Below are 24,997 nucleotides of genomic sequence, written 5' to 3' on the forward strand. Positions count from 1 at the left end.
GGCCGTCGCCGAAGTCTTGCGCCTGTCGCAGGTACACGAGGGAGCAACCGCCGTCCGTATACTAACTAGACGTGCATGCACAAAGCAAGGTCGTCGCGTCACGGGAGAGAGGTAAGCCCACTTACGCTTCGCGCGTAGTGCTTTATACATACGAACGTGCGCGGCGTTTGGACAGCTGCTGCCATTTGGGCGAAAATGGTGTGACGGAGGAGGCAACGTTATGTCATCCGCTAATTTATTTTTCCACGTTATTCAACATTTTTTTAAAAAGTAATTTTTATCGCTCGTGGCCTGCAGCTCGTGTATGAAGCGTAGCAGTTGAAGGAATCGCGTGCTTCGACCCTCTCGAACCTGATCCCCTAGCAAAACCTATCTATGCGGCGTGTCAGGGTGTTTGTACTTTGAAGGAGAATAAAGAAGGAGGGGGAGAGGGGCGACAGTGTGATTAAAAAAGAGATCACTGTGAAATAAGAAAAGCGACAGAAGGGCGGCCGGCCATGAAGCGTAGGGAAATGCATGCGTAGCCTTGACCAGCCGTAAAAGCAGCACGTATACCTATACCGTGTTGCGTATTGTACGGTAACAGTTTCGCCGCCGGCACTGATGGTAACATTCAGGACAAAGTCAGAGTTCGCTGCCCCCGAAGGTCCCTCGCCATTTTTTTTCTAAGCAAACAGACGACCGATTTCTTCGTCCTTGCTGGCTTTCCAACAGAAGACTCGTTCCTGTGAAACATGGAACGTACATGGAACTACATGGAACGTATTTCCAGCGCCTTTTTAGAGCGTCGCATCGCTCACCGGCATATGGACGCTTATGTTGCGCTCCGCGAACACCGCGCTTCATCCCGGCTGAAATGTATGTGCAATCCGGTTACTAGCTCCACACGAACGCATTTTGGCGTGGTTATCGCGCTGTGTGGAATAGACGTGCCAACGCCCGGTCGCCCGGCGACAACATGCGTCGAAAATACGTCGAGAATACGCTCGACGAATGTGGTTGCTATCGAAGACATACAGCCCGAAAGTATTGTTAAGTAAGCTCCATTCCAATCTTGCCCGAACTAACTAGATGCGAAGAGATAGATAGATAGATAGATAGATAGATAGATAGATAGATAGATAGATAGATAGATAGATAGATAGATAGATAGATAGATAGATAGATAGATAGATAGATAGATAGATATATATATATATAGATAGATAGATAGATAGATAGATAGATAGATAGATAGATAGATAGATAGATAGATAGATAGATAGATAGATAGATAGATAGATAGATAGATAGATAGATAGATAGAACACTTACTCAGTGCACGTGCGATTCAAGTTGGCGATAGCTGATGCTGTTCCACGTGTTTAGTTATCCACCATTTTCTTATTGATAGTCTCCTTCTCTGTGCGTTAACGTTTATCTTCCTATCTTTCTGTTGTTCTTTTTTAGCGGTACGACCACTTGTGCGCTGTTTGACATCCTGGAGCTTCCTTTTTGCGCTGGAATGATTAAATTACATTTGTGGCCTACGAGTGAAAAAGGTGTATCCATCACCATTGACATAGGGATAATTAGTATTCTTAATTATATTCTCATTTTTCCTAAGATGTATCAATCTCGAAATCACGCCCCGGGAATTCTTTCCACACCGGGCTATTATAGATATGACTTCCCTGGCACCGAGGAGGTGTGAAACAAATTTCCGGCCGAGACTGTGTGCGAAGACCCCGCGAAACCTATCGCATCAAGAACAAAGAAGGAAGAATTGCTTTTTCAATGTGCTCCATGAAAAATAAGCAGTTTTTTTTTTCTTTATGTGTGCCCCATGCAACAACGTAACACTGTGTATCCTCTTTCTAGCACAATGTTCGTGTTTGTCCTTGGTATAGGAATTGCTAGAATATGAATGCAAACTTTGTCATCTCGGTTTGCATTCTGCACATATTATGTAGCTTCTACGGCAATTCGTGATGATAGTGTCGCTATACTAACATGCACTGCATACCGCTTCCTAAATTGTTGTTGAACCGTTAATATACCTATGTAACTAGCTGTCTCGGCACCTGAACGTGGATAACACGTTAGCGTGTAATAAATAAATAAATAAATAAATAAATAAATAAATAAATAAATAAATAAATAAGTAAATAATGCTTCCTTCACGCACGTAATGGTGCGCCGACTGTACCTACATTCGCTCAACATACCCATATCTCAAAGCTCCATCAAGCTCTTATCACGCACGCATTTCTCACTATCTAGCGCAACGGAAACGCGCAAGAGCTTGCGAAGGCCAGTACACACGCCTACACTCAGAAGTTCGTCGACACCTGTAAGCACACAACTCGGGGCAGGCCCAAATGGCTCCGCGATGTCGGTGTCCCAAATTCCTCCTGGCTCCAACGTATAGACGAGCGTTCGGAATGAGCGAATCGAGAAGCAGCCGTTTGTCGGTCAGGCTGGGCTCCCGTGTTGATCGCGAGGACAGCCTTGACGCCGAAGGTCGACTTGCTCTATCATACCCGGCGAGGGTAGAAGAAAACGAATTGCGCGTTAGAAGGGGGGACAGCCAAGGTTGTTGACGTCCGCCTCGGGTTTCTCGGTTGCCTGTGCACCACGGTTCCGTCGATAGCTTCCGTAAGAGCGAAAACATTCCGTCGTATACGTCGAAGTCGATGTTTCTTATCGGCAACCTCTTCACTGCGTTGCGATCGCAGAGTTTCTGCAAGTAAGAACCGTATACACTTTCTCGATTCTAAGCAGCCCGAAAACGGAGCAACTCGCGCTCACAGAAAGGTTCACTGGTCCCGAGATTGGGCCTTTGGCTCAACATTTATCTCGTAGCAGCCCGCAGATGACATACTAAAATGCTCACGACGTTTCGCAAGTTACGTGGTCCACAAAAAAGAAAAAAAAAACGCGTGAAGAACGTCAAGGTGTAACCTGAACAACCCTGTGCATATTGAAGCAAACAGTGAAAAGGGGGCTCCAAATATTAGGGAGGTTTAGAATAGGGGTCCGTAGAACTTAGGGCGCACCCAACAAGCGACGGCTTTGCATTCGCTGTTTGGCCCGCGGGTGTAAAGCGCTTTAGAATGAGGGTTTCCCGGCTTGCGAGTTCGTGTCACGCGATTGCAGCGCCCTTCCTGGAACGCGGAAGAACAATGAAAACATAATGCCAGATAAAAAAGAAAAGACATGGAATAATGCAATCTAGTATTTTACAGGATGAAAAGCATACTTCAGAGTCGATTATTTTCGATTGTTATTATGTTAAATAACCTTTTTCTCGTCACCACTGAGATTGACGACGCAAAGAAGGCTTGGGGCACCAGCGTTATTGCTTGAAATTTAGCTGTAGGGGGCGTGCGAGAACCCAATGCCAAAGCGTTTACGGAGCACGCACTGTGTTGTGGCGAGGGGCTAATCATTAGAGGGACCCCTATTCTAAACAGCCTACAATCTGGGTGCTTTACCACGCAGCTCACGGCCAGTTATCAAAGCAATGAAGTGGCTGCTACCGAGCGATAATACGGACAGCAGTTTTAGCGTGCTTTGATCGACAGTGATGGGACGTTGTGAATAGTATCCAACGCCCTATATACAAGCATGGTCTGTTACTGAACTAAAACATCGCAATAGTCAACAAAGTCCTGTTGTCAAAGCATATGTTGGTGCTCCTGAAAGAAATGACCTCGAAAGTTTCGCCTTTATCGTCATGCTAAATGCTGAGACAGATATGCGTTTCCTGAGAAAAAGAAAACAAGAGCATAAGGGAGGCCAACCATACTCGCGTCCGGTTTGCTACCCTACGCGGGAGAAAGATGTTAGGGGGGATAAATGTCTTGTTGGACGCACTTTTGAAGACGTTTTTCACCGTAGAATAAACGTGTAAGTTTTACGTAAAAGCGTCGCTGCACTCAGCAGACTGTTCAAGCTTAGTCGACTTAGTTCGAAAAACTCGGAGCAGCACTGTCATAAGATTTCCAGTGCACATCACCTGGAGTGAACGAAACCTTAGACTAACACGTCGATCCCCAAGGCAAATCAATCAATACAATAGAAAAAATTGGTTGAAAGGAGCGGGACACATCATAGAGAAGAAAACTCGCACATCATTCAACGTTCCAAGGTTGCCTCAACTGAAAAGCGAGGGCATGTTTTATAATTACATCACACGCCATAACAAACGCGATCGGCAAGCGCTTCTCATTTTCCTACTTTTTATTGCACAGTTAGGTTAGATCGCCGGGATGATAGGAAAACTCGAGCATGACGAGAAGCTGTGAAGAAAAGAAGAAAAGAACGCAACCTTTTAGAAAACTCTCCAGCGTAAAGACGTAACGATTTCCTCATAGCTATCTCGGGGCTAGCCTTTCGCATCACCCGTCTGCATGCATCAGCAACCTTACCGACACACGCCTGTTCCTTTGAGCAAATTACCGCACCAGCTCTCTGCTCTAGAAGCCAGCGAAGCTGCGGCGGACCCCTTTACACACGAACGGCACGGGGCAGGCGTCGTCCTTTTTCCTCTTTCGTTTTTCTTTTTCTCTTTTATTTTCGGGCTGCCGGCGTCGTCCGCTCCGGTTTCAACGCTCCGCCGCCAGTCCGGTCCAGCTCGGCGCAGCGGCGCATATAGAAGCGAGCGGCAAATTTTAACTCGCCCCCGTACACCCGCACCCCTAAAGACTTGCGCTCGGACTTCCTTCTTTTCTTCACGTCGCAGGCCCCGACGACGGAACAACGGCGACGCGGCGGGCGAGAGAAGGCACGCATGGAACGCCGTTTTCCCGTGAGGAAGCCATTTCACACCATGCCTCCCCCGTGCAGCGCGGAAGGAGCCACCGCGGTGCCACGGCGGAGGCAGCAGCGGCTGCACTGCAGCACGAGTTCCGGACGAGCGGCGTAGCGTCACTCGTCGACGGACCCGAACAGCGCCTGCCGAGGAACTGAACCGCGCCGTTTCGCTCGCAGTCGACGAAAGACGGGCGCGAGCAAGGATCGCCCTTTCACGATCCTGCACCCTCGGCAAACGGAAGTGATCAAAGGCCCGCGTGTGGTGCGGCGAGCCCACTATACTGCGGTGTTACGTGTGCCGTCTGCTTGCTGCGACCTGGGGTGTTGACTAGCAGGACCGCAAGCAACGTCACTGTCGGCGAGCAAACGCCGTCTGCGGAGAGCTGCCGGGAGGGAGTCGTCTGCAAGCGTACGTTGGTCAACTCCGACTCTCTCTCGCACCACGACTCGAGAAGAGCAAGCCTTCCCAGGCTTTGTCTGTGGCGAGGTCAAAGTTGGTGCGTTGCGAGTGCTTTGAGCTAGCGGAAACCCGTTTCCAATGCCGAACCGTGCGCGTGTGAGTGCACGAGTGATTTGGCGCCTTTGAGGTTGAAGACGGTTGCGCCCTGACAAACTGAACGTCTAGGCATACATTAGCACTGGACGAAAAAAGACCCTGCAAGGACGACAACGAATCTCGACCACTGTATGCTGCCGTACATAGACCTCTTAGTGCATCCATATTGCGGCTCACTTTCTGGTTTCCGGTTGTTTTCGCCGCTACAGGTTCTTGCGTAACGAATGCCGTCTTGCAGCGGTACTACAACGTGAACTACAACATACAGTGAGTATAAGCTCTTGAGTGAACCCTGTTTTCGTTCCGTGGCCCACCTACCACGAGTAGGTGTGAGCGGCTACACTAAAGGGCCTTTAACTCGACGTTTGGGTGCCGTCAGCGAAAGTCTTAGAGGCTCCGTTGTTGCAGTGTCGTCTGCTCACCACTGGCACCGATGCAGTACCTGGCGCTCGTCCTCAGTATCGTCGGAGGCACCGTGTTCCTGGGCCTTCTGCTGGCCGCCATCTGCAGCTACTACTGGATCTCGCAGAGGCATTACCCGTGCGCCTGGTCTGCCACGGCAGACGCCAAGTCGGACGTGTACTACAAGAAGACTGGCGACTGGAAGTACATCCAGAACGGCACCGTCCCGGACGCCGAAGAAGGCGTCGTCACCGACAACGACGAACCGCTGCTCGGTTCCATCGTGCTGGAAGAGGGTGCCAGCGAAACGGCGCACGACGTACAGTGTGATGCCGCGGAGTCGACTACTACCGCCCCTTCGAAGAAGGACTCGAGGCACGCAGTGACCTCGTTTAGCAGCTTGGAAATCGCCTGTGAGAACAAGACTGCGATGTAGTTTGTGAATCGGCATTTGCGATGTGTTTGTGTAACAGCCATCACACGCTCTCAAAGTGCGAAGTGTCTCAAAACTTGTGGATCTTGGACAACACGTGTGTCGTGTCCCTTAGAAGAAAATTACCATACCTTGAGCGCTGCAAATGTTAAGACGCTGTTCAACTGTTTTCTCCAGAGTGCGATGGTTTGCTATGCTTGCGACTGTAAATCCATCGATGTCAGCAGTTGTGGACCATGTCACAATTATTGACAAGATGCACTCATTACAAACCACTCGAAATACTTAACGGATGTATTTTATTTTAGTATAACTTAGCAATGCTCGTTGTCGCTTCTCGCCCGAAGAACAAGATGCGTCCTTACGCGGGCAGTCTCGGCTGAGGCAACCGTGGCTATTTCTAGTCAACGCAAGAGGTAGAACAGGGCGGCAAAGGATTAGCACGAATAACCACTACTTCGTTTGTCCAGGTACTTCTGGTTTTCATGAACAATATGCCGATAACAAACCACTGCATAAAATTATCCAGTGGCAATGTATTCTCATGTATAAAAACGTTTAATGGTATCGGACATCAATATTCGTCTACATATAGTTTGTTCTGTCGCTTCTCAGAGAAGCCACGTACCGAAGACAAATGAGCTCTGCGTTGTTTCGGTGTGAGAGTATTAGGCACAGGAAATGCCTTGTTAGAGAATTTGGAAAAGTGTGCCTTCACATTTCTACTGCAGCTACAGTTAGACGCTTGAGTTTTGCGGCTATCGGTAAAGAATTTGCCATGACATCGCGGCCACAGAAGGATGCATCAACCATAGTTAATTATCGCCAAAATAGGCGCTTCCTTCACAGAGATTTCCTTGGCCTGTAGCATTGGAATAGCCCGAGACCTCGCTCAAAACGAGTGCTAATCATCGACGAGGAGTTGCCGCTCGCGTTAAAAGCAAGATAGCACGCAGCAATGCGCTACAAGAACTTTTCGATCGCGTTACCAATCCTCATGCTTGCGATGTCACTTGCGAGAGCCCTATGGATGGCTTGCACTGACGTCATCCTAGCCGCCATGTTGGAGCACGCGGTGAGAAGCTGCGTCCGTTACGTTGTCGCGCGGTGGTTCTGCGGATTCTGCCGTGGTTCTAGCACAGATGCCAGCAGCGTTCCGACCGCGTCTCCTTGACATTGAAGCAGGTTACCGGTGACAGTAAAAATGGTACACTGACGTCTTCCTATCCGCCATGTTGGAGGACCAGCAAAGTGAGAAGCAAGGTGCAAGCTATCTATACGCCCACACTGGGGGCGTGCAGGGCCACTTCTAGTTCGTCACATGGAGCCAGAAAAGCTCGCTACGAAGGGCAAGTATGGCGGAGAACGCGCATGCGCGACTGTGCAGCGCCCGTCACGTGGCGTGCGTTATGCCGGGGTGTCCGATGTGTCGCATGAAGACTACGTCCTCGTCCTCGTCTCCGCTTTCCTGCAGGTCGGCGCGCAGACGGCACGAGTGACGGCCGAACACGTAAACGGCGAGGCTGAAGAACGCCCCGAGCGCGATGAAGCCCATCGAGACGCCGTGGAGCAGGTAGCGGAATGTGGCCGCGTCGTAGACCCAGCAGTTGCCGCGCGCGCCGCAGTTTACTTCCCAGACGAGGCAAGACCTGTCCATGATGGCCCCGTAGATTACCGGATACGGGATGAAACCTGTTGGAATGTAGACAGAGAGGGGGTGAGGGAGAGGGGATACATTATTGAAAACTGAAGATACCATGATCTAAAGTGAAGGCGCGAAAACGGCGATGGACAAAGAGAGAACACACACACACAGGGCGCCTTGTCTGTGTTCCCTCTTCGCCCACCGTCGTTGTCGCGCCTTCACTTCAGATCATGCTTAACCAACACGCCCAACTATCCATCCAAAAGAAGATACCAGCTCTGCCGCTTCTTGAATGACTTGCCACTCTTGATGTGAAAGACTAAAACAATATGAGAGGAAAGATTATTTTAAGAAAGCTCAGTGCCTTTCCACTCTGTGAAGAAGGATGACTAGCGAAGCTGTGTATGTGGGCCCCATAATGGCGAACTGCACTTCCACAGCGGGTCGGCCCGGCACTGCACTATGTTCGGGATCGGCCCACGATTTTGTGTCTACACAGGGACACGATCCTGGAGGAACTAGCCATAACAGCTTCGCTGTAATAATTCCTGCAACCCCTTCGAGTTGTCCAGAACTACCGGTACCTCAGGGACATTGTCGCCTTTCGAGCCCATTCTCACTGCCGTATGGTATGTTACGAACGCGACCCGGCCACCTGTTACGATCGAACGTGCTGAGTACATTGGAGGACGGCATACGGCAGTCGTGTAAGACGAGAGACATCATGAGTGAAGGACCTGTACTTGACGTGTCGCAACCACAAGTGATATTCCTGCCACAAGACGCGGTCAGGTCGATTCGGCGGCGAGCCCAGGAATAACTTAATGCGTAAAAAATCGCAAACCACGAAACGCACCGAAAATTGAGCCCAGCGTTAGCAGGACCGCGATGGCGATTTTCTCCTCTCTTGGGTGAAGGCAGCTGGGCCTGGGGAAAAGCAAATAAAAAAGTTCAGAGGCACACGCGAATCAAAGCGGCAAACAGGGTTAGTCGGTCGGGATTGATTCCTGAGATATATAGTATAGCTCGAACAAAGGAGAGCACCTGCGTTTGTATGCCATCTTTCTTTCCCCAAGGTTGTTGTTAGTGCTGTTACACATGTCCCGTAAGAATACACTAATTGAGCCGTGCAAGTGAGTGTCGAAAACAGTTATTGCTAACGGAATTTCATGTGCGACACGAGCAGTAAGAGACTGTTAAGCAGGAGGCACGGGCTATAGATACGGCGTCCGGCACAACTTGCCACGCTTCTGAATTATGGTAGTTCCTATTGGAAGTTGCTAGATGTTAGAAAGTTGCTAGAAAGTTGCCCGTCTAGTCGTATATACGCAGGATCGCAGGCGCGAACTTACAGACTGCTCTTACTTGAAACGAAACGCCACAGCACAGTTACTCAAAGAACAAATTACTGCGAAATCTTGGCCCCGTATGCATCGCTTACTGGTACCTGCCAAGTAGCGGTTTTCTTGGAGAAGCGGTCCCTTTCTACTTTTTGTTCAGACTTCACTCCAAAAGCCAGTACGATCGGCTTTGTTGACTGCGAACTTGGTGTTCTCTTTCAGTTGGTCCCTCCCCACTGTACCACGGTTTCCCCGTTTGACCAATGCAAAGTTGCCGAGCCCTATAGACGGGGAGTTTGTACTCAGGCTACATATCTAACGATGAAGTAAACTCGGAAGGAGTAGGCTTCCAACCTGATGCCGATGAGAACGCTGCCAGCCTTGGACGTAGCGAAGACCATTCTTGTCAGGCCGAGCACCGCGACGAAGGGCACGAACATGGTGCACTCGTTGAAGCAGAAGCCTGCAGTCGCGTTCGACGCGTAGCTCGTGCCTTCCGGTCCCAGTAGGCACTGGCAATCCAGTAGCTGCAAGACGGGTTTGTCGGGCTTACACCATTTGATGGTTGTTTTGACCAGTCGTCACTCGGAAATTGACAACAGCGCACCGCACAATTAGAGAAATGGAGCACGTGCTGAGAACAAAGAAAGACGCCGTATCTTCTTTCTCGTTTTACGGTGTCCTCCTCTCACCAGCTTTATGGTCGTCCGTGTACACTTGGAACGTATCCTTACCGTGAGGAAGCAATTCTTGCTTGCTAAATTATAAATAGCACGTGATAATTCCAAGTGCGTCTCCGGCTAACAAGCGCTGCTGGATTACACGGAAATTCTTAACACACTTCTGCCGCCAATGACCGGTGTCCAGCAATGGCTTTGCTTAGAATGTTTGCTTCAAGTGAAATAGAGAAAAAAAAATACCTCACAGTATTCTCCGCCCCATGGTGCAATAATATACAACCACGAACGCGGCGGTGGTTGTATATAAAAATGCAGCGGTGGCGTAGAGGTAGAACACCCGCCTCGCGTGCAAGAGGTCCGTGGTTCGAATCCCGGTGCCGCGCAATTTTCCACCGGATTAAAAAAAAAAAAAGAAAAAAAAATCCGCGTGTTGATAAAAATTGCATAAACAGGCCTGGAGTGTGGCCTGATGCCGGTGACCAGAACCGGTAACACATTCCCTCACCAGAGCAGGATTGGCCACCCTGGTGCAGTACTTGGCCACAACCTCCTATATGAACACAACAATCAAACCCCGGCCCTCAGTCCCCAGCAGCTGCGAAGCAACTGACCACGGCGGCGGTCAGACCTGCGACGCTGCAGAGGGTGCTAAGAATCCCTGGCTCCGGACAGGCCGCCATTGGAATATGAACCTGGCAACGTTTAACGCAAGAACATTATCTAGTGAGGCGAGTCTAGCAGTGCTATTGGAAGAATTAGAGGGCAGTAAATGGGATATAATAGGGCTCAGTGAAGTTAGGAGGCCAAAAGAAGCATATACAGTGTTAAGGAGCGGGCACGTCCTGTGCTACCGGGGCTTAGCGGAGAGACGAGAACTAGGAGTCGGATTCCTGATTAATAAGAATATAGCTGGTAACATACAGGAATTCTATAGCATTAACGAGAGGGTGGCATGTCTTGTTGTGAAACTTAATAAGAGGTACAAAATGAAGGCTGTACAGGTCTACGCCCCTACATCCAGTCATGATGACCAGGAAGTCGAAAGCTTCTACGAAGACGTGGAATCGGCGATGGGTAGAGTGAAAACAAAATACACTATACTGATGGGCGATTTCAATGCCAAGGTAGGCAAGAAGCATGCTGGAGACAAGGCAGTGGGGGAATATGGCATAGGCACTAGGAATAGCAGGGGGGAGGTATTAGTAGAGTTTGCAGAACAGAATAATATGAGGATAATGAATACCTTCTTCCGCAAGCGGAATAACCGAAAGTGGACATGGAGGAGCCCGAACGGCGAGACTAGAAATGAAATAGATTTCATACTCTGCGCTAACCCTGGCATCATACAAGATGTGGACGTGCTCGGTAAGGTGCGCTGCAGTGACCACAGGATGGTAAGAACTCGAATTAGCCTAGACCTGAGGAGGGAACGGAGGAAACTGGTACATAAGAAGCCGATCAATGAGTTAGCGCTAAGAGGGAAAATAGAGGAATTCCAGATCAAGCTACAGAACAGGTATTCGGCTTTAAGCCACGAAGAGGATCTTAGTGTTGAAGCATTGAACGACAATCTTGTGGGCATCATTAAGGAGTGTGCAATAGAAGTCGGTGGTAACTCCGTTAGACAGGATATCAGTAAGCTATCGCAGGAGACGAAAGTTCTGATCAAGAAACGCCAATGTATGAAAGCCTCTAACCCTACAGCTAGAATAGAACTGGCAGAACTTTCGAAGTTAATCAACAAGCGTAAGACAGCTGACATAAGGAAGTATAACATGGATAGAATTGAACAAGCTCTCAGGAACGGAGGAAGCCTAAAAGCAGTGAAGAAGAAACTAGGAATTGGCAAGAATCAGATGTATGCGCTAAGAGACAAAGCCGGCAATATCATTACTAATATGGATGAGATAGTTCAAGTGGCTGAGGAGTTCTATAGAGATTTATACAGTACGAGTGGCACCCACGATGATAATGGAAGAGAGAATAATCTAGAGGAATTCGATATCCCAGAAGTAACGCCGGAAGAAGTAAAGAAAGCCTTGGGAGCTATGCAAAGGGGGAAGGCAGCTGGGGAGGATCAGGTAACAGCAGATTTGCTGAAGGATGGTGGGCAGATTGTTCTAGAAAAACTGGCCAGCCTCTATACGCAATGCCTCAAGACCTCGAGCGTACCGGAATCTTGGAAGAACGCTAACATAATCCTAATCCATAAGAAAGGCGACGCCAAAGACTTGAAAAATTATAGACCGATCAGCTTACTGTCCGTTGCCTACAAAGTATTTACTAAGGTAATTGCAAATAGAATCCGGAACACCTTAGACTTCCGTCAACCAAAGGACCAGGCAGGATTCCGTAAAGGCTACTCAACAATAGATCATATTCACACTATCAATCAGGTGATAGAGAAATGTGCGGAATATAACCAACCATTATATATAGCTTTCATTGATTACGAGAAAGCGTTTGATTCAGTCGAAACCTCAGCAGTCATGGAGGCATTGCGGAATCAGGGTGTAGACGAGCCGTATGTAAAAATACTGAAAGATATCTATAGCGGCTCCACAGCCACTGTACTCCTCCATAAAGAAAGCAACAAAATCCCAATAAAGAAAGGCGTCAGGCAGGGAGATACGATCTCTCCAATGCTATTCACAGCGTGTTTACAGGAGGTATTCAGAGACCTGGATTGGGAAGAATTGGGGATAAGAGTAAATGGAGAATACCTTAGTAACTTGCGCTTCGCTGATGATATTGCCTTGCTTAGTAACTCAGGGGACCAACTGCAATGCATGCTCACTGATCTGGAGAGGCAGAGCAGAAGGGTGGGACTAAAAATGAATCTGCAGAAAACTAAAGTAATGTTTAACAGTCTCGGAAGGGAACAGCAGTTTACGATAGGTAGCGAGGCACTGGAAGTGGCAAGAGAATACATCTACTTAGGACAGGTAGTGACTGCTGATCCAGATCATGAGAGTGAAATAATCAGAAGAATAAGAATGGGCTGGGGTGCGTTTGGCAGGCATTCGCAGATCATGAACAGCAGGTTGCCATTATCCCTCAAGAGAAAAGTGTATAACAGCTGTGTCTTACCAGTACTCACGTACGGGGCAGAAACCTGGAGGCTTACGAAAAGGGTTCTACTTAAATTGAGGACGACGCAACGAGCTATGGAAAGAAAAATGATAGGTGTAACGTTAAGGGATAAGAAAAGAGCAGATTGGGTGAGGGAACAAACGCGCGTTAATGACATCTTAGTTGAAATCAAGAAAAAGAAATGGGCATGGGCAGGACATGTAATGAGGAGGGAAGATAACCGATGGTCATTAAGGGTTACGGACTGGATTCCGAGGGAAGGGAAGCGTAGCAGGGGGCGACAGAAAGTTAGGTGGGCAGATGAGATTAGGAAGTTTGGAGGGTCAACATGGCCACAATTAGTACATGACCGGGGTAGTTGGAGAAGTATGGGAGAGGCCTTTGCCCTGCAGTGGGCGTAATCAGGCTGATGATGATGATGATGACGAACGCGGCAACGGAGTACAACCACTTAGCGGTCAGATGCATTATACGACGCAGCGGAACCTACAGTCGAGGCTGCTTGTCGCAGTTACGTAGTCGGTAGCAGCACAGCGTCATGACGTAGTGCTATACACTGAGCACGATGTCACCGGTTCGACTCCCGCGGACAAAGCGGTCGCATTCCAATGTGAGCGGAACCCCCCCAAGAAAGAAAGAAAAATACTCGTGTGCTCTGCTTTGGGTGTACGTTATACAGAAGACTGGTTGGTTTACATAAATCCCGACCCGCTTTCCTTCCAACTACTGCGTATACGCCCGTGCCGTGAATTGGTGCGTTAGATGCAATAACCTATTGTAACTTCAACATGCATTCCGCGTGTCCCAGTTAACGCGGGCCCTACACTCACATAAAAGGAAAAAAGAAAGGCAACAAGACTATGGGACCAACGTTGTTTTGCTAGCAGTCGCCTTGAGCTAGCACACTGCTGAATCTTCCTGTTATCACTGTTATCGTTAGTCAAGATTCACTACTTTATAATGTTATAACTTATTGCATAATTGCGTAAGCTCGAATGTCTAACTGGGTATAGCATTCGAAAAAAGAAAACCTATTCAACAGTTTCCGACTCGCTACATCTTCCCCAGATATCTGTTCTTTTTTCCAGCGAAGTTGTTGCGCGTAACGCGAAAATGAAAGCGACGTGAAGGCGGCTCCGCGCGCGCGTTAACAGCGCTTTCAAAATGCGTTTCAAAGAACCAACACTACTCAATGACCGACTTGGTGAGCGACTTGGTGAAAATTGGTTGCTGCTGCAACTAGCAAGCAGCCGCGGGCTTCTTTTTTTTTTTTTTTTTTATCGCTTCAGTGTTATTAAAGCTGAAGCATGACGCTGCACCAAAGTCAAAATTAATATGACGTTTCGGGATCCGTACGGATCCCTTGTTTATAATCCTTTACCAATGCTTTTAAGAATCTTGTAACATTGGTTTTATCTGACCAGCTGGCCGTCGCCCTCTTGACTACGGCACTTCAGTCGTATCTGTTATCGTCGCCCTATGCCGGTGCGCAATGCTCTAGCAAATGGCATGACACGGCTCCTTGTTCGTGGCAGCTACCAACAGCTACGATGTCGCCTTGTCTCTCGTATAGCCATTTTCTTTAAAACTGCTTGGCCTGGGTCGACTGGGACACGCGGTACGAAAACTCACGAGAGACAACGTGGTTAGGTGGTCTCCCGTTGTTGTAGCACTTGCTCACCTGCTTGGTGTCTGAGTTGTTGAAATTGTGGCATCCTGCGAAGCAAGGCGAGAAGTAGTTCGTCTCCTCGTCGGGTCCGCACACGGGCTCAAACACATCCGTACTACAGGAGCACCGGGAGTTGCATTCGTTGACCAGGTTCAGCCTGCGTTTCCATGACAACGAGTTGTTTCAGCGTTCTCCTCAAGCGGCATCGCGCGCTCTAAAATTAAAGTCGCAGTTTCATTCGAAAGCAGAAGCACTGATCGCGATAGCAAATTATTACGACAGCTATACGCAGTAAGGCTAGTAGTTTTATCAGCTGCATGAACTGCTGTAAATATTGTCTTACTAGCTAAATTGCCAATCCCAGTGTCACGCACGCACATGCAAACGTGAACACCATCTCGCACGACGAACGCGGACACTCGCTGTCAGAACGCTGATGTGATGAACAGCGGCAGCATTGACGTGCTGATTGCCCTACTTGTTACCTCTCGCTTCAACGCGAAGTATAGGCGCACGAGGACACAGCGCGAACGAAGCCATCAGCTTTCTCAAGTCGGCTGGCCTTCGCACCTACCGCAGATTACCTCCAAAATAGCACGCGCGCGGTCACTATAGATCAGCCGAGCCGTGCGCAGCTGCGGCTGGAATAATAATAACAATAATAATGTTTATTTTCATCATCACACTGATGAAGTGGCTCTTCGAAGAGGCAGCTCTACAAAGGCCCACAGCTACCAGTAAAAGCAGAATCTCTCTCTCTCTCTCTCTCTCTCTCTCTCTACCGCCTCCTCCTAGCGCGCGCACTCTCTCCACCTTCTCTTGTACGCGCGAGAAGACGCCGCCGCCACAAGTCACCAACCTGGCTTACCCTCGCATGTTTTCCCACGCATCTACAGCATACTGCGCGCGGCCGCGATCTTATCGCATTTGGGCTATATGGTGAACATCACGGCGACGGCGGCGCTACGGCGACGACAGCGGCGACGACGGCTGGAATTCGCCTGGAGAGTCCATACAAGTGGCATCGCAATAAAATGCGCACTTCACTTCGACAAAACAGGACGAGCAACGAAGTGCAAGTTTTCACTTCTACAAGCAGTCGTAAGCTAGAAATGCAAGGTTGAACGTATTTGAACAAGGGGCTTTGCTAGGCTAGTTGGCGTGTTGGTGTAGTAGGTGTGCTGGTGTGTTGGCTAATTGATGTACTGTTTCGCCCTCCTCTTTTTCTTTCCCTCACTTCTTGCGTTACTTTCCGCCATGTCGACAAAATAAAGGACCCGCTGCAGAGAAAATGTAGTCGAACTAAATAGTGTGCAGGGATAGTTGTGTTGTTCACAACATCATGCATGCTGAACGCATTCATTCGTTTGTCTCTTCATAACATTCTGCATCTGTGCCGCAACGCCGATACTCGTGACGTCAAAGTCGGCCGCGGTTGCTCATTGGTTATGGCGTTTCGCTGCCGAGCCCGAAGTCGAGGTTTCGAATTCGTGCCCGCGGCGGCTACCCACCGACGGGAAGGTGGAATGCCAAAACGCCCCGTGTACACCGCGCTTTTGGGTGCACTGTAATAGAAATTAAGGCCGTCAGAATGATTCCGAAGCCCACATCCTTTACCCCTATGAGCATGTGACACAGACAACGGATTTCACTGCGACCCTAAGCCCCATACTTTCGTGAAATTTTAATTCAGTATACAAATTATAATCAGTAATTTCATATCCGCGCCTCCATCACCCTTGGCAGCGCTTTTGTCGCCTTGGCACTCGTGCTGTTTCTTCGTTAGACCACACGTGATCTCCCACGTCGTTAGGAGGTCTGCCTAGCCTCGATATCTTTTTTTTTGCCTTTTAACTATGGAAAGTCATTTTCACAATTACTTCATTTTCGTGCCCGAGCGATAGCACCGACCCTCAAGAAGGGGGCAGCCGCAGAATAATTCCGTGGCTTACTTCGACTCAAGCTCTCGAAGGAGAAACTGCGTGTACGCTTATCATAGCCGCGGCCACAGATAACTATACGATGGTTGGACAAAAAGAAGAAGAAAAGAAAACTAAGAGACTGCATGGAGATGGCTGCCGATAAGCACATAGCAGTTTCGAGGGTTCTCTTCACCGGAAATGGCGTTCTTGAGCGCCTCATGTATAGCGAACAGGTGAGCCCGCTGTTTCTCATCCTTGCTCCGTGCTATCTTGCTTTCCGCAAAAAACAACCGGCAGTAGGACATACCCAAAAGCGCCTCCACTGAATTCCCTGAGCGCACATGTCCAGTTTCAATGTCAGGCGTTTCTTCTACCTTTACAACGTTTCAATGCAGGGAACGGATGACCTTTCTTGTCACTTATGAATGATAACAAAGTCATTCGTTTCCTGCCAGTATAGGTGGAAGTTTGCACTTTACTCCGGTTGTTTTGCACATCTACGTTAACTCTTCGATGCTTTATTTATTTTTTAAAGAAGAAAGATGTAACGCACCAATCTAGCTTAACCTAACAATGCCTTATTGTTTTTGCATAATTTCTCGCGGGCCTTAACGATCAACTCTGGGTTACTTTGGCCCAGACATAGCATATTTCCAAACGGTCGGCCATCCGAGTTCACGCGCCACGTGAGTGCCACCCACTCGCCACTGGGTAGCGCCGTGCCGGCCACGTTTAGCTGCTGGCAGCCCAGCAGCAGAGAGGCGCCGAAGCAGGCGAGCAGGAGCACGTCGACGACCAAGATGTAGGCGGACACTATTCCCGCGCCTGGCTTCAGCCTCCGCGCCACGGCGCCGCTGAACAGAACGGCCAGGAGCATGGTTACCAGAGAGGCCGATCCTGCAACGGGAAGTTATTTTAGTTGCATAGCTATTATAGTTAGTAGTAGTAGTAACAGTAGTAGTAGAAGTAGTAGTAGGAGTAGTAGTAGTAGTAGTAGTAGTAGTAGTAGTAGTAGTAGTAGTTGTTGTTGTTGTTGTTGTTGTTGTTGTTAGCAGTAGTACAGTAGTAGCAGCAGTAGCAGCGGCGGCAACAGCAGTATTAGTAGTCGCAGTAGTAGTAGTAGAGTAACAGTGTTTTTGTTGTTTTCGTCGTCGTCACAATGAGGAAAGAATGAAAGAATAACCAACTGTCGACACTTGGGACTGTGCAAGAAATTTCGTCCAGTACAAGAACGGCACGAAAGGTATCCAGAAGCAGAAGTATTACGAGCGTCAATGTCGAGTGTCGTGTGGATGTGGAGACGATGGTGTCGTCCCACACGATTGCAAGGCATCGTCTGCTCTGTCATGGGATGAGAGAGCACACTGTGTACGATACATGATCGCTGAAAGGCATGGTGTAGCATGTCTACGTGGCTCCAACTTCGTCTCCATACATCTAATGTTTCGAAAAAATGCATATTCCATGTAATATAATCTATTTGGAAACCACAACATTTCCCTGACATTCTGAATGCGCACTAGCGCGACACAGACCTGTTTCTACAGGCCATCGACATTTAATCCTCTTGAATGCTATCTATCAGGTCAGGAACAAAGGACCTTAAATGAAAACGTCGCTTGTTGCCAAGCGAGACCACAAAGTAAAAGTATACAGTTATCTTAATACAAAGGTTACACTTTCGCTTCATTTCTGATGCGTTAGAAATACTGAATGACGATACCATCGATCTGTTATCATTATTAGCAGCAGCCTATATAGTTACCCTGCAGGATGCAGGCCTCGCCAAACGATCTCCAATTAACCCTGTCTTGTGCTAGTTTATTCCAACTTGCGCATGCAAATTTTCTCATTTCATCTCCCCGCCTAACTTTCTGCTGCGCTTCCCTTCCCTTGCCACCCAGTTTGTAACTCTAACGGTCCATTGGTTATCTCCCCTGCGCATTACGTGACCTGCCCAGCTCCATTCTTTCCCTATTAATGTCAACTAGAATACTGGCTATCCACCTTTGCTCTCTGATCCACACAGCTCTCTTCCCGTCTGCTAACGTTACGCCTAACATTTTTCGTTCCATCGCTCTTTGCGCAGTCCTTCACTTGCTCTCGCGCTTCTTTGTTAACCTCCAAGTTTTCACCTCACATGCTCGCGCCAGTAGAATGACATGATACTTTTCTTCTCAACGAAAGTGGCAAGCTGCCAGTCAGCATTTGGTAATGCCTGCGGCGTGCACTACAACCCATCTTTATTCTTCTGTAGGTCTCCTTCTAATTATCAGGGCACACTGGAAGTAATTGCCCTAGACAGACGTACTCCTGCACACACTCCAGAGGCTGACTGGCGATCATGAATCTTTGTTTACCCTTGTCAGGCCATTATACATTACGTTTGTCTTCGGCCATATTAATCTTCAAGCCCACTCTTACACCTTCTCAATCTGTAATACACGCAAAAGGCGTTCCTGGCATCTTTCCACGCCAGCAGCGAAGTGCTCTGTGGCCACTTGCCTGAGAAGAGGCTGGCCGTAGCCGCCGAGCGCCTGTACTGCGTCTCCATGTATTTGGGCGTCGCAAGCAGGAAGCCCATGAGCCCGTTCACGGTGAACACGAGTGCGGCAGCGTGACAGATGAACAGCGGACTGCCCAGAAGTCTCCTCACAACTTCCTTCAGCTCTGCCGAAAGAAAGAAAGAAAGAAAGAAAGAAAGAAAGAAAGAAAGAAAGAAAAACAAAGAAGCGAATGAGGTGCATAAAACTGCAGTGAATTCTGGGAGCGTTCGCGAAAGATTTACGGCTTCCTTGCGCTTGTTAGAATTATACCGTACCCAGAGAACGAGAAAGCCAGCCTATTTTCGCACTTGATTTCTTCAACTCCTAGAACCCACATGTGCCCGAACCAATCACGCAGGCCATACGGTAGAAGCAACGACTAGGCATTAGCGTTGAAGGACATCATTTGGGTCCGCAATTGGCCTCTCTCGAGTGTTGGAACGGTTGGCACTTTTTCGAAGACGACGGCGCGGGGCACGCTAGAAGAACGGGGCACAGACGACCGCTACACTTGCAACTGAATCGTTATTAGGAAACCGTGAGCTTCAATAAAAACCTAAGAGCGTACGCGCACGCGTAGTGTCGCGTAAACGACGCCACTTTCACACGCAAAGAAATTAAGGCAGAAACAATGCTCGATAACCATTACAGTCAATGCGAAGCGTTTCGCCCCTGCACGTGGCGCAAAGCCCGAACTAACTCCTCGGCGGAACGCTCGCTCGAGGACCGCCACATGCGCGGGCCGCGACACCACGATCACATGCACGCTCGGAATCGGAAGTGATCGCAGACGCTACACGTACCACTAAATTCTTCTTCGACGAAGTGTGTGTGTGTGTGTGTGTGTGTGTGTGTGTGTGTGTGTGTGTGTGTGTGTGTGTGTGTGTGTGTGTGTGTGTGTGTGTGTGTGTGTGTGTGTGTGTGTGTGTGTGTGTGTGTGTGTGTGTGTGTGTGTGTGTGTGTGTGTGTGTGTGTGTGTGTGTGTGTGTGTGTGTGTGTGTGTGTGTGTGTGTGTGTGTGTGTGTGTGTGTGTGTGTGTGTGTGTGTGTGTGTGTGTGTGTGTGTGTGTGTGTGTGTGTGTGTGTGTGTGTGTGTGTGTGTGTGTGTGTGTGTGTGTGTGTGTGTGTGTGTGTGTGTGTGTGTGTGTGTGTGTGTGTGTGTGTGTGTGTGTGTGTGTGTGTGTGTGTGTGTGTGTGTGTGTGTGTGTGTGTGTGTGTGTGTGTGTGTGTGTGTGTGTGTGTGTGTGTGTGTGTGTGTGTGTGTGTGTGTGTGTGTGTGTGTGTGTGTGTGTGTGTGTGTGTGTGTGTGTGTGTGTGTGTGTGTGTGTGTGTGTGTGTGTGTGTGTGTGTGTGTGTGTGTGTGTGTGTGTGTGTGTGTGTGTGTGTGTGTGTGTGTGTGTGTGTGTGTGTGTGTGTGTGTGTGTGTGTGTGTGTGTGTGTGTGTGTGTGTGTGTGTGTGTGTGTGTGTGTGTGTGTGTGTGGGCGCGCGCGCGTGCGTGTTTTTTTTTTTTTTTTTTTAAGCACGCGTCTGCGTCCCGCAAGTGGCGGTCCCTCCGATCGGCGCCAATTGCACGAACTTTCAATAACGAAAATAATAACAAATTTAAGATGTGTGTGGGCGCGCGCGCGTGCGTGTTTTTTTTTTTTTTTTTTTAAGCACGCGTCTGCGTCCCGCAAGTGGCGGTCCCTCCGATCGGCGCCAATTGCACGAACTTTCAATAACGAAAATAATAACAAATTTAAGAACGCGTTCTTGGATGTTCCATAGAGAAGGCCTAGTTCCGCCCCTGTTCCGCGGCCGTTCGCCAGGCGTCCGGCTGTTCTTCGACCGCGAGTCGCTTCTCCTGTTGCTCGCGTTCCACGCGCGAGCAACACCTCGTCGGCCCTAGTTTCGTCGGCCCATAGTTTCGCCTCCTGCGCGGTCACTTCGGTACGCATCACATACCTCTGTGATATCTCCAGAGCTTTGGCCCTCTTCCGTTTGATACTTTCTAGGGCCCATTGCTGTATCTGCAAGTAGAGGCCTACGCGCAACATAGCGCACTTAGCGCAGCCGAGCCACGTCTCTTTGTGGCTCGCACACCCGTACCGGCGAGTGGAACGAAGAGGGGAAGCACCAAGCCAGTATAGCGGTGTGCGAGAGGGTGCGTGGATCAAGGAGGGGCCGAGCAACAATAGCGGCCAGCGAAATGGGCGCGCATGGGCGTGCGCGCTCATCGGCGACAAAACCTGTGACTTTGGGCGGTGTCGCATTTGACCTTGGCTCCAACTATCCAGACAAATGCTCCGTATCAAAAAAAAAAAAAAAACGGAACATCGACAGAAGTCCGAATGATGTCAACGATACAACAGTGATTATGTGACAGCCACCTTGCGCTTTTTTTAAACGACACTGGAGTGAAATCGCAGGTTTAGTAATGTCGCCGAGTTGTGCTTTTCTTTACAACCACTTTCCCGTGCTCTTCATTACCATCACCCAGCAAACGATTCCTTCAACCCTTACCCAATTCCCTTACGATTCCCTTACCCAATGAATTGTAGCCGACTGGCCTAGCTAACTGGCCGAGACCTTAATTGGTTACCCTCCCTGTATCTTCTCTCTCTCTCTCTCTCTGCCATCACAGTAATTACCTCTAACTTCCATATCTTCTCTCTCTTTTTGTGCGCGCGTGTGTGTTCTGACATTCGCACAAGAAGGATGAAGTGGCCCTAGAATGAGCAGCTGACGCTGTTCTTGCTGACATTGCCCTCTCCATAGTCGTAACTCCCCATAGCACGGCGGATTAGAAAACGAGGTCTGTAGGAGAAATTTGATGCACTGTGGTCTAGCGAGCGCTTGAAAAGTTATTAATAAGGAAAATGTGAGATTCGTCCTTTGCAAAAACTAAAAAAGCAGCCCCTCCTCATTATTTCACTTGTGTTACCACCACAGGACTGCAGTGAATGGAGCTCAGAAGGAAGCAAAGAGTACAGAAATGCCGAGACAAGCCCCGAACTTCATCCTGAGCCCCGACGCGTCGGTCCGTAGAGGACCGACAATCAAATTACATGAATTAGGCAGCAAGCGTAAAGAAATACGAAAGGTTCGTACCGAAAGCGTCGACGGCCGCAGTGCCAGAGGCGAGGCTGACCTTATGGTCGCTGTCAGCCATCCTGGTCCTCCACAACTTCCTGGGAAAGAGCAGCATGGGCAATGAGAATACGATGACCAGGACACCGATGAAGGCGTATCCCAGCCACCACGCACCGATCCAGCGCGGGTCCCTCTTCATGATGCCCGGGTCCACTGGCGAAGGGGACGCAAATTTTAGGAGCCTGCTGCACTATACGTTCAAGCACCAGCCTCCCCCCACCCTTCCCGACCCTTCTCGTTATCATAAGTTATCCCTACTTTTGAGCATTTCCACCTGCGTTATCTAGCCCTCACCTTTTTCAAGACAGCTTGGCTGCACTATTTGGTTACAGTCTACGACCTAGCATCTCCTGCGTGCAACAGGAGGGAGCGCGTGTGCATCCTCTGCCGAGGCAGAGCCTGTCCTCCTCCCCATTCCTAGCCCTCACCTTACTCCTTCATATCCACTTAGGCTTCTCGTCGTTTGGGCAGAGAGATCTTATAAGCCCAAACCCTGCTCAGGTAAGCGCTTGTCCTGACAAAGGCAAGCCCCAGTTTACAACAAAGATGTTTAGGGGAGTTTTCACAACGATATTGCATACCGGTGGGGCGGCAGCAACCTGTGGCGCAGGATCGTAGGGGCATCGTACAGAGCAGAGTCACCGCAGTAGAAGTGGCGCATGCGTACGGGAACGTGGCGTCGAATATTGTGGACCGTGTAGAAGTATACTAAGCCCGGATTGGGTGCAGCGCTCGAGAAGACTCGGGCGCACTGAAGGAATTGCGCCGGATTTAGTGAAGCGGTTGCAAAGTCTCGGGCAGATTTCGGGAAGTGACAGTTAACCGGACCCCTACAGTACTTCCGAAGAATGTGAGAAATTTGTTAAGCAGGTTTGCCGTCTTTGATATACGGGTTGCTCGAATTTCGATGTACCTGCAATGGTTTCAACTGAAACATTTTGCGTCCGAAGTAAACGTCCCCTTTTTCGTCCATCTATTCAAGTCTTTACGATTAACCGTTTAGCATAGCTTATTATAAGTTTTATGATAAAATGTCACCGACCAGTCGAGTACCTTATGTGATGCTAGCAAACGTTTCTTTGTTTTTCTACAAATAATCTTGTAATATATCAGACGTCAGCACTTCGCCGACGTCGTCGGCTTCTGCAAAGATGACACCTAGGTAAGCGTACCCATACATACCGTAAGGTATCTCGTAATGGGAGAGACAATACGATGCCAAGAAGAAACCCATGGAGGGTCCGAACAGACGGAGCGCGAACATCGTGCCTGGACAGAGGAACGCAACAAAAAAGATAAAAGCATGTATGGCAACGTACAAGTGAACTTTCGTCTTCTTTCGATTAGAGCATAAAGGTTCACTAAAGAGAAACGTTGACATAATTACTAGCAACATTTAGTTACGCTTTTGCAATCGCAAAATGGTCACTCTCACCGTGAGAGGAGGCTTCGTAAAACCAGAAAAAGATGCCTAAACGACTGACATGTGCCGAAACCACCCTTCCTCTCCCGCAAGAGCTCGCCGTGACGTCACAAATGTTGACAGTATCTGCACTTGGGTATAGTTTACTGTGTATCGACAATGAAGGTCTTACATGTTCATCCTAAACAAACATAAATAGAAATCTAGCAAGTTTTGTGAACCTTTTCGTTGCCGAAACGGCCCAGATGCGGCCAAATATTTTGAAATAAGTGACGTCACACTGACGTAACCAGCGGCGAGGTATCGGCGCAAAATTCGAAATGAGCGAAGCTTTATTCCCTTTGTTAACTATATTTTTTCTACCGAATACTTTACTAGTTCGAACGATTTATCGTCTAAATACTTCGCCAATGAATACTTCACCATTCTAAGCTGATTGACTGTTGTATTTCAGTGCCCCTTTGTAAACAGCACCCTATCGGAATAATCGCACCTTAGTGAGAACAAATTTGCAGCAATAGCGATCGAGAATGCTATCGAAACTGTTAAACTACGTTCTATGGCAACATTTTGTTTGATAGTCCATAGAAAGCTGCCCCATGTCTTTCGCTAAAGTATACAATGTTCACAGGCAATGTACAAGCTCAATAGGTGGCCTATGGGTTAATGAGATTTTTTTTTTTTTTGATAACGTGCAAGCTTTCAGCAAACAATCTGTTCATCTACGGACGACAGCTGCATAGAAGAAAATATACCTTTAATATAATTTTTAGGCATACTAATTTTCGAGATTTTCCACAAACCAACAAACAAGGGAGTACGAAATAAAGTCAGCCTCTGAGGAATCTACAATATGTCTACAAATTGATTCATTTAATATTTGCGGGGGTGTTGTATGAATTGTGATGATCGCACAGAAAAAAAAATAAACATCCTCGTCAAGTACTCAAAAGCACAATTGTGGCTCTGTAAACCACGTTCTATAAGAAAACGTACGCATCTAAACATATTCGAGGTATTTCAAGCGTTGAGGTGCAGCAAGAAAACCCATGTTACAGTACCAATTCTTGCGAGCTTTGCCAAAGGGGTCATTTTGTGATAGGCGAACAGTTGCTGACCCCGAATCTTGACTGTATATCAGCGGTCGCTGCTGCACCTTATCCTACCGGTACTGCATTCAGATTGTATACAATCAAATGCAGTATGCAAACTCACCCAAACTGCCATCTTGTTCATACCGAATTTTACACCAATCTTCTCCAACTGTGTTCCGTCCGCAACAATCAGCGCGTTGTCGTAACGTCGATAAAATGAAATACAAATGTTTGTACAGGCACCAAAACTAAAACTTTGACCTTT

At 48.5% G+C, this 24,997-nt stretch overlaps 2 protein-coding genes across 4 annotated transcripts in view; one reads left to right on the forward strand and one right to left on the reverse strand.

The window, feature by feature from the left end:
• On the forward strand, nucleotides 1-6,477 carry LOC126522845 (uncharacterized). Of its 2 annotated transcripts, none has more exons than XM_055066581.2 (2): nucleotides 1-111; nucleotides 4,727-6,477. In XM_055066581.2, the coding sequence occupies exon 2, from the start codon at nucleotides 5,787-5,789 to the stop codon at nucleotides 6,189-6,191; it is 405 nt and encodes a 134-aa protein (XP_054922556.1). In that variant the 5' UTR covers nucleotides 1-111; nucleotides 4,727-5,786; the 3' UTR covers nucleotides 6,192-6,477. The 2 variants fall into 2 exon arrangements, with proteins under 2 accessions (XP_054922556.1, XP_050027637.1); XM_050171680.3 differs by lacking the exon at nucleotides 1-111 and having other exon boundaries at nucleotides 1,386-5,620; nucleotides 5,762-6,477.
• LOC126522844 (solute carrier organic anion transporter family member 74D-like) overlaps nucleotides 6,465-24,997 on the reverse strand; it is a 23,257-nt gene continuing 4,724 nt past the window's right edge. Inside the window, exons 2-9 of one of the 2 annotated variants that reach the window (XM_050171678.2) lie at nucleotides 23,398-23,484; nucleotides 22,174-22,368; nucleotides 19,043-19,207; nucleotides 17,239-17,434; nucleotides 14,628-14,772; nucleotides 9,528-9,700; nucleotides 8,690-8,760; nucleotides 6,465-7,880 (exon numbers count right to left, since the gene is read on the reverse strand). In XM_050171678.2, coding sequence (XP_050027635.1) covers nucleotides 7,582-7,880; nucleotides 8,690-8,760; nucleotides 9,528-9,700; nucleotides 14,628-14,772; nucleotides 17,239-17,434; nucleotides 19,043-19,207; nucleotides 22,174-22,368; nucleotides 23,398-23,484 — 1,331 coding nt within the window. In that variant the 3' untranslated portion in view covers nucleotides 6,465-7,581. The remainder of the gene's footprint in view (nucleotides 7,881-8,689; nucleotides 8,761-9,527; nucleotides 9,701-14,627; nucleotides 14,773-17,238; nucleotides 17,435-19,042; nucleotides 19,208-22,173; nucleotides 22,369-23,397; nucleotides 23,485-24,997) is intronic. The other variant, XM_055066579.2, reaches the window with a different exon arrangement.

The sequence above is a fragment of the Dermacentor andersoni genome, chromosome 6, assembly GCF_023375885.2.
Source record: "Dermacentor andersoni chromosome 6, qqDerAnde1_hic_scaffold, whole genome shotgun sequence".
Classification (NCBI taxonomy): Eukaryota; Metazoa; Arthropoda; class Arachnida; order Ixodida; family Ixodidae; genus Dermacentor; species Dermacentor andersoni.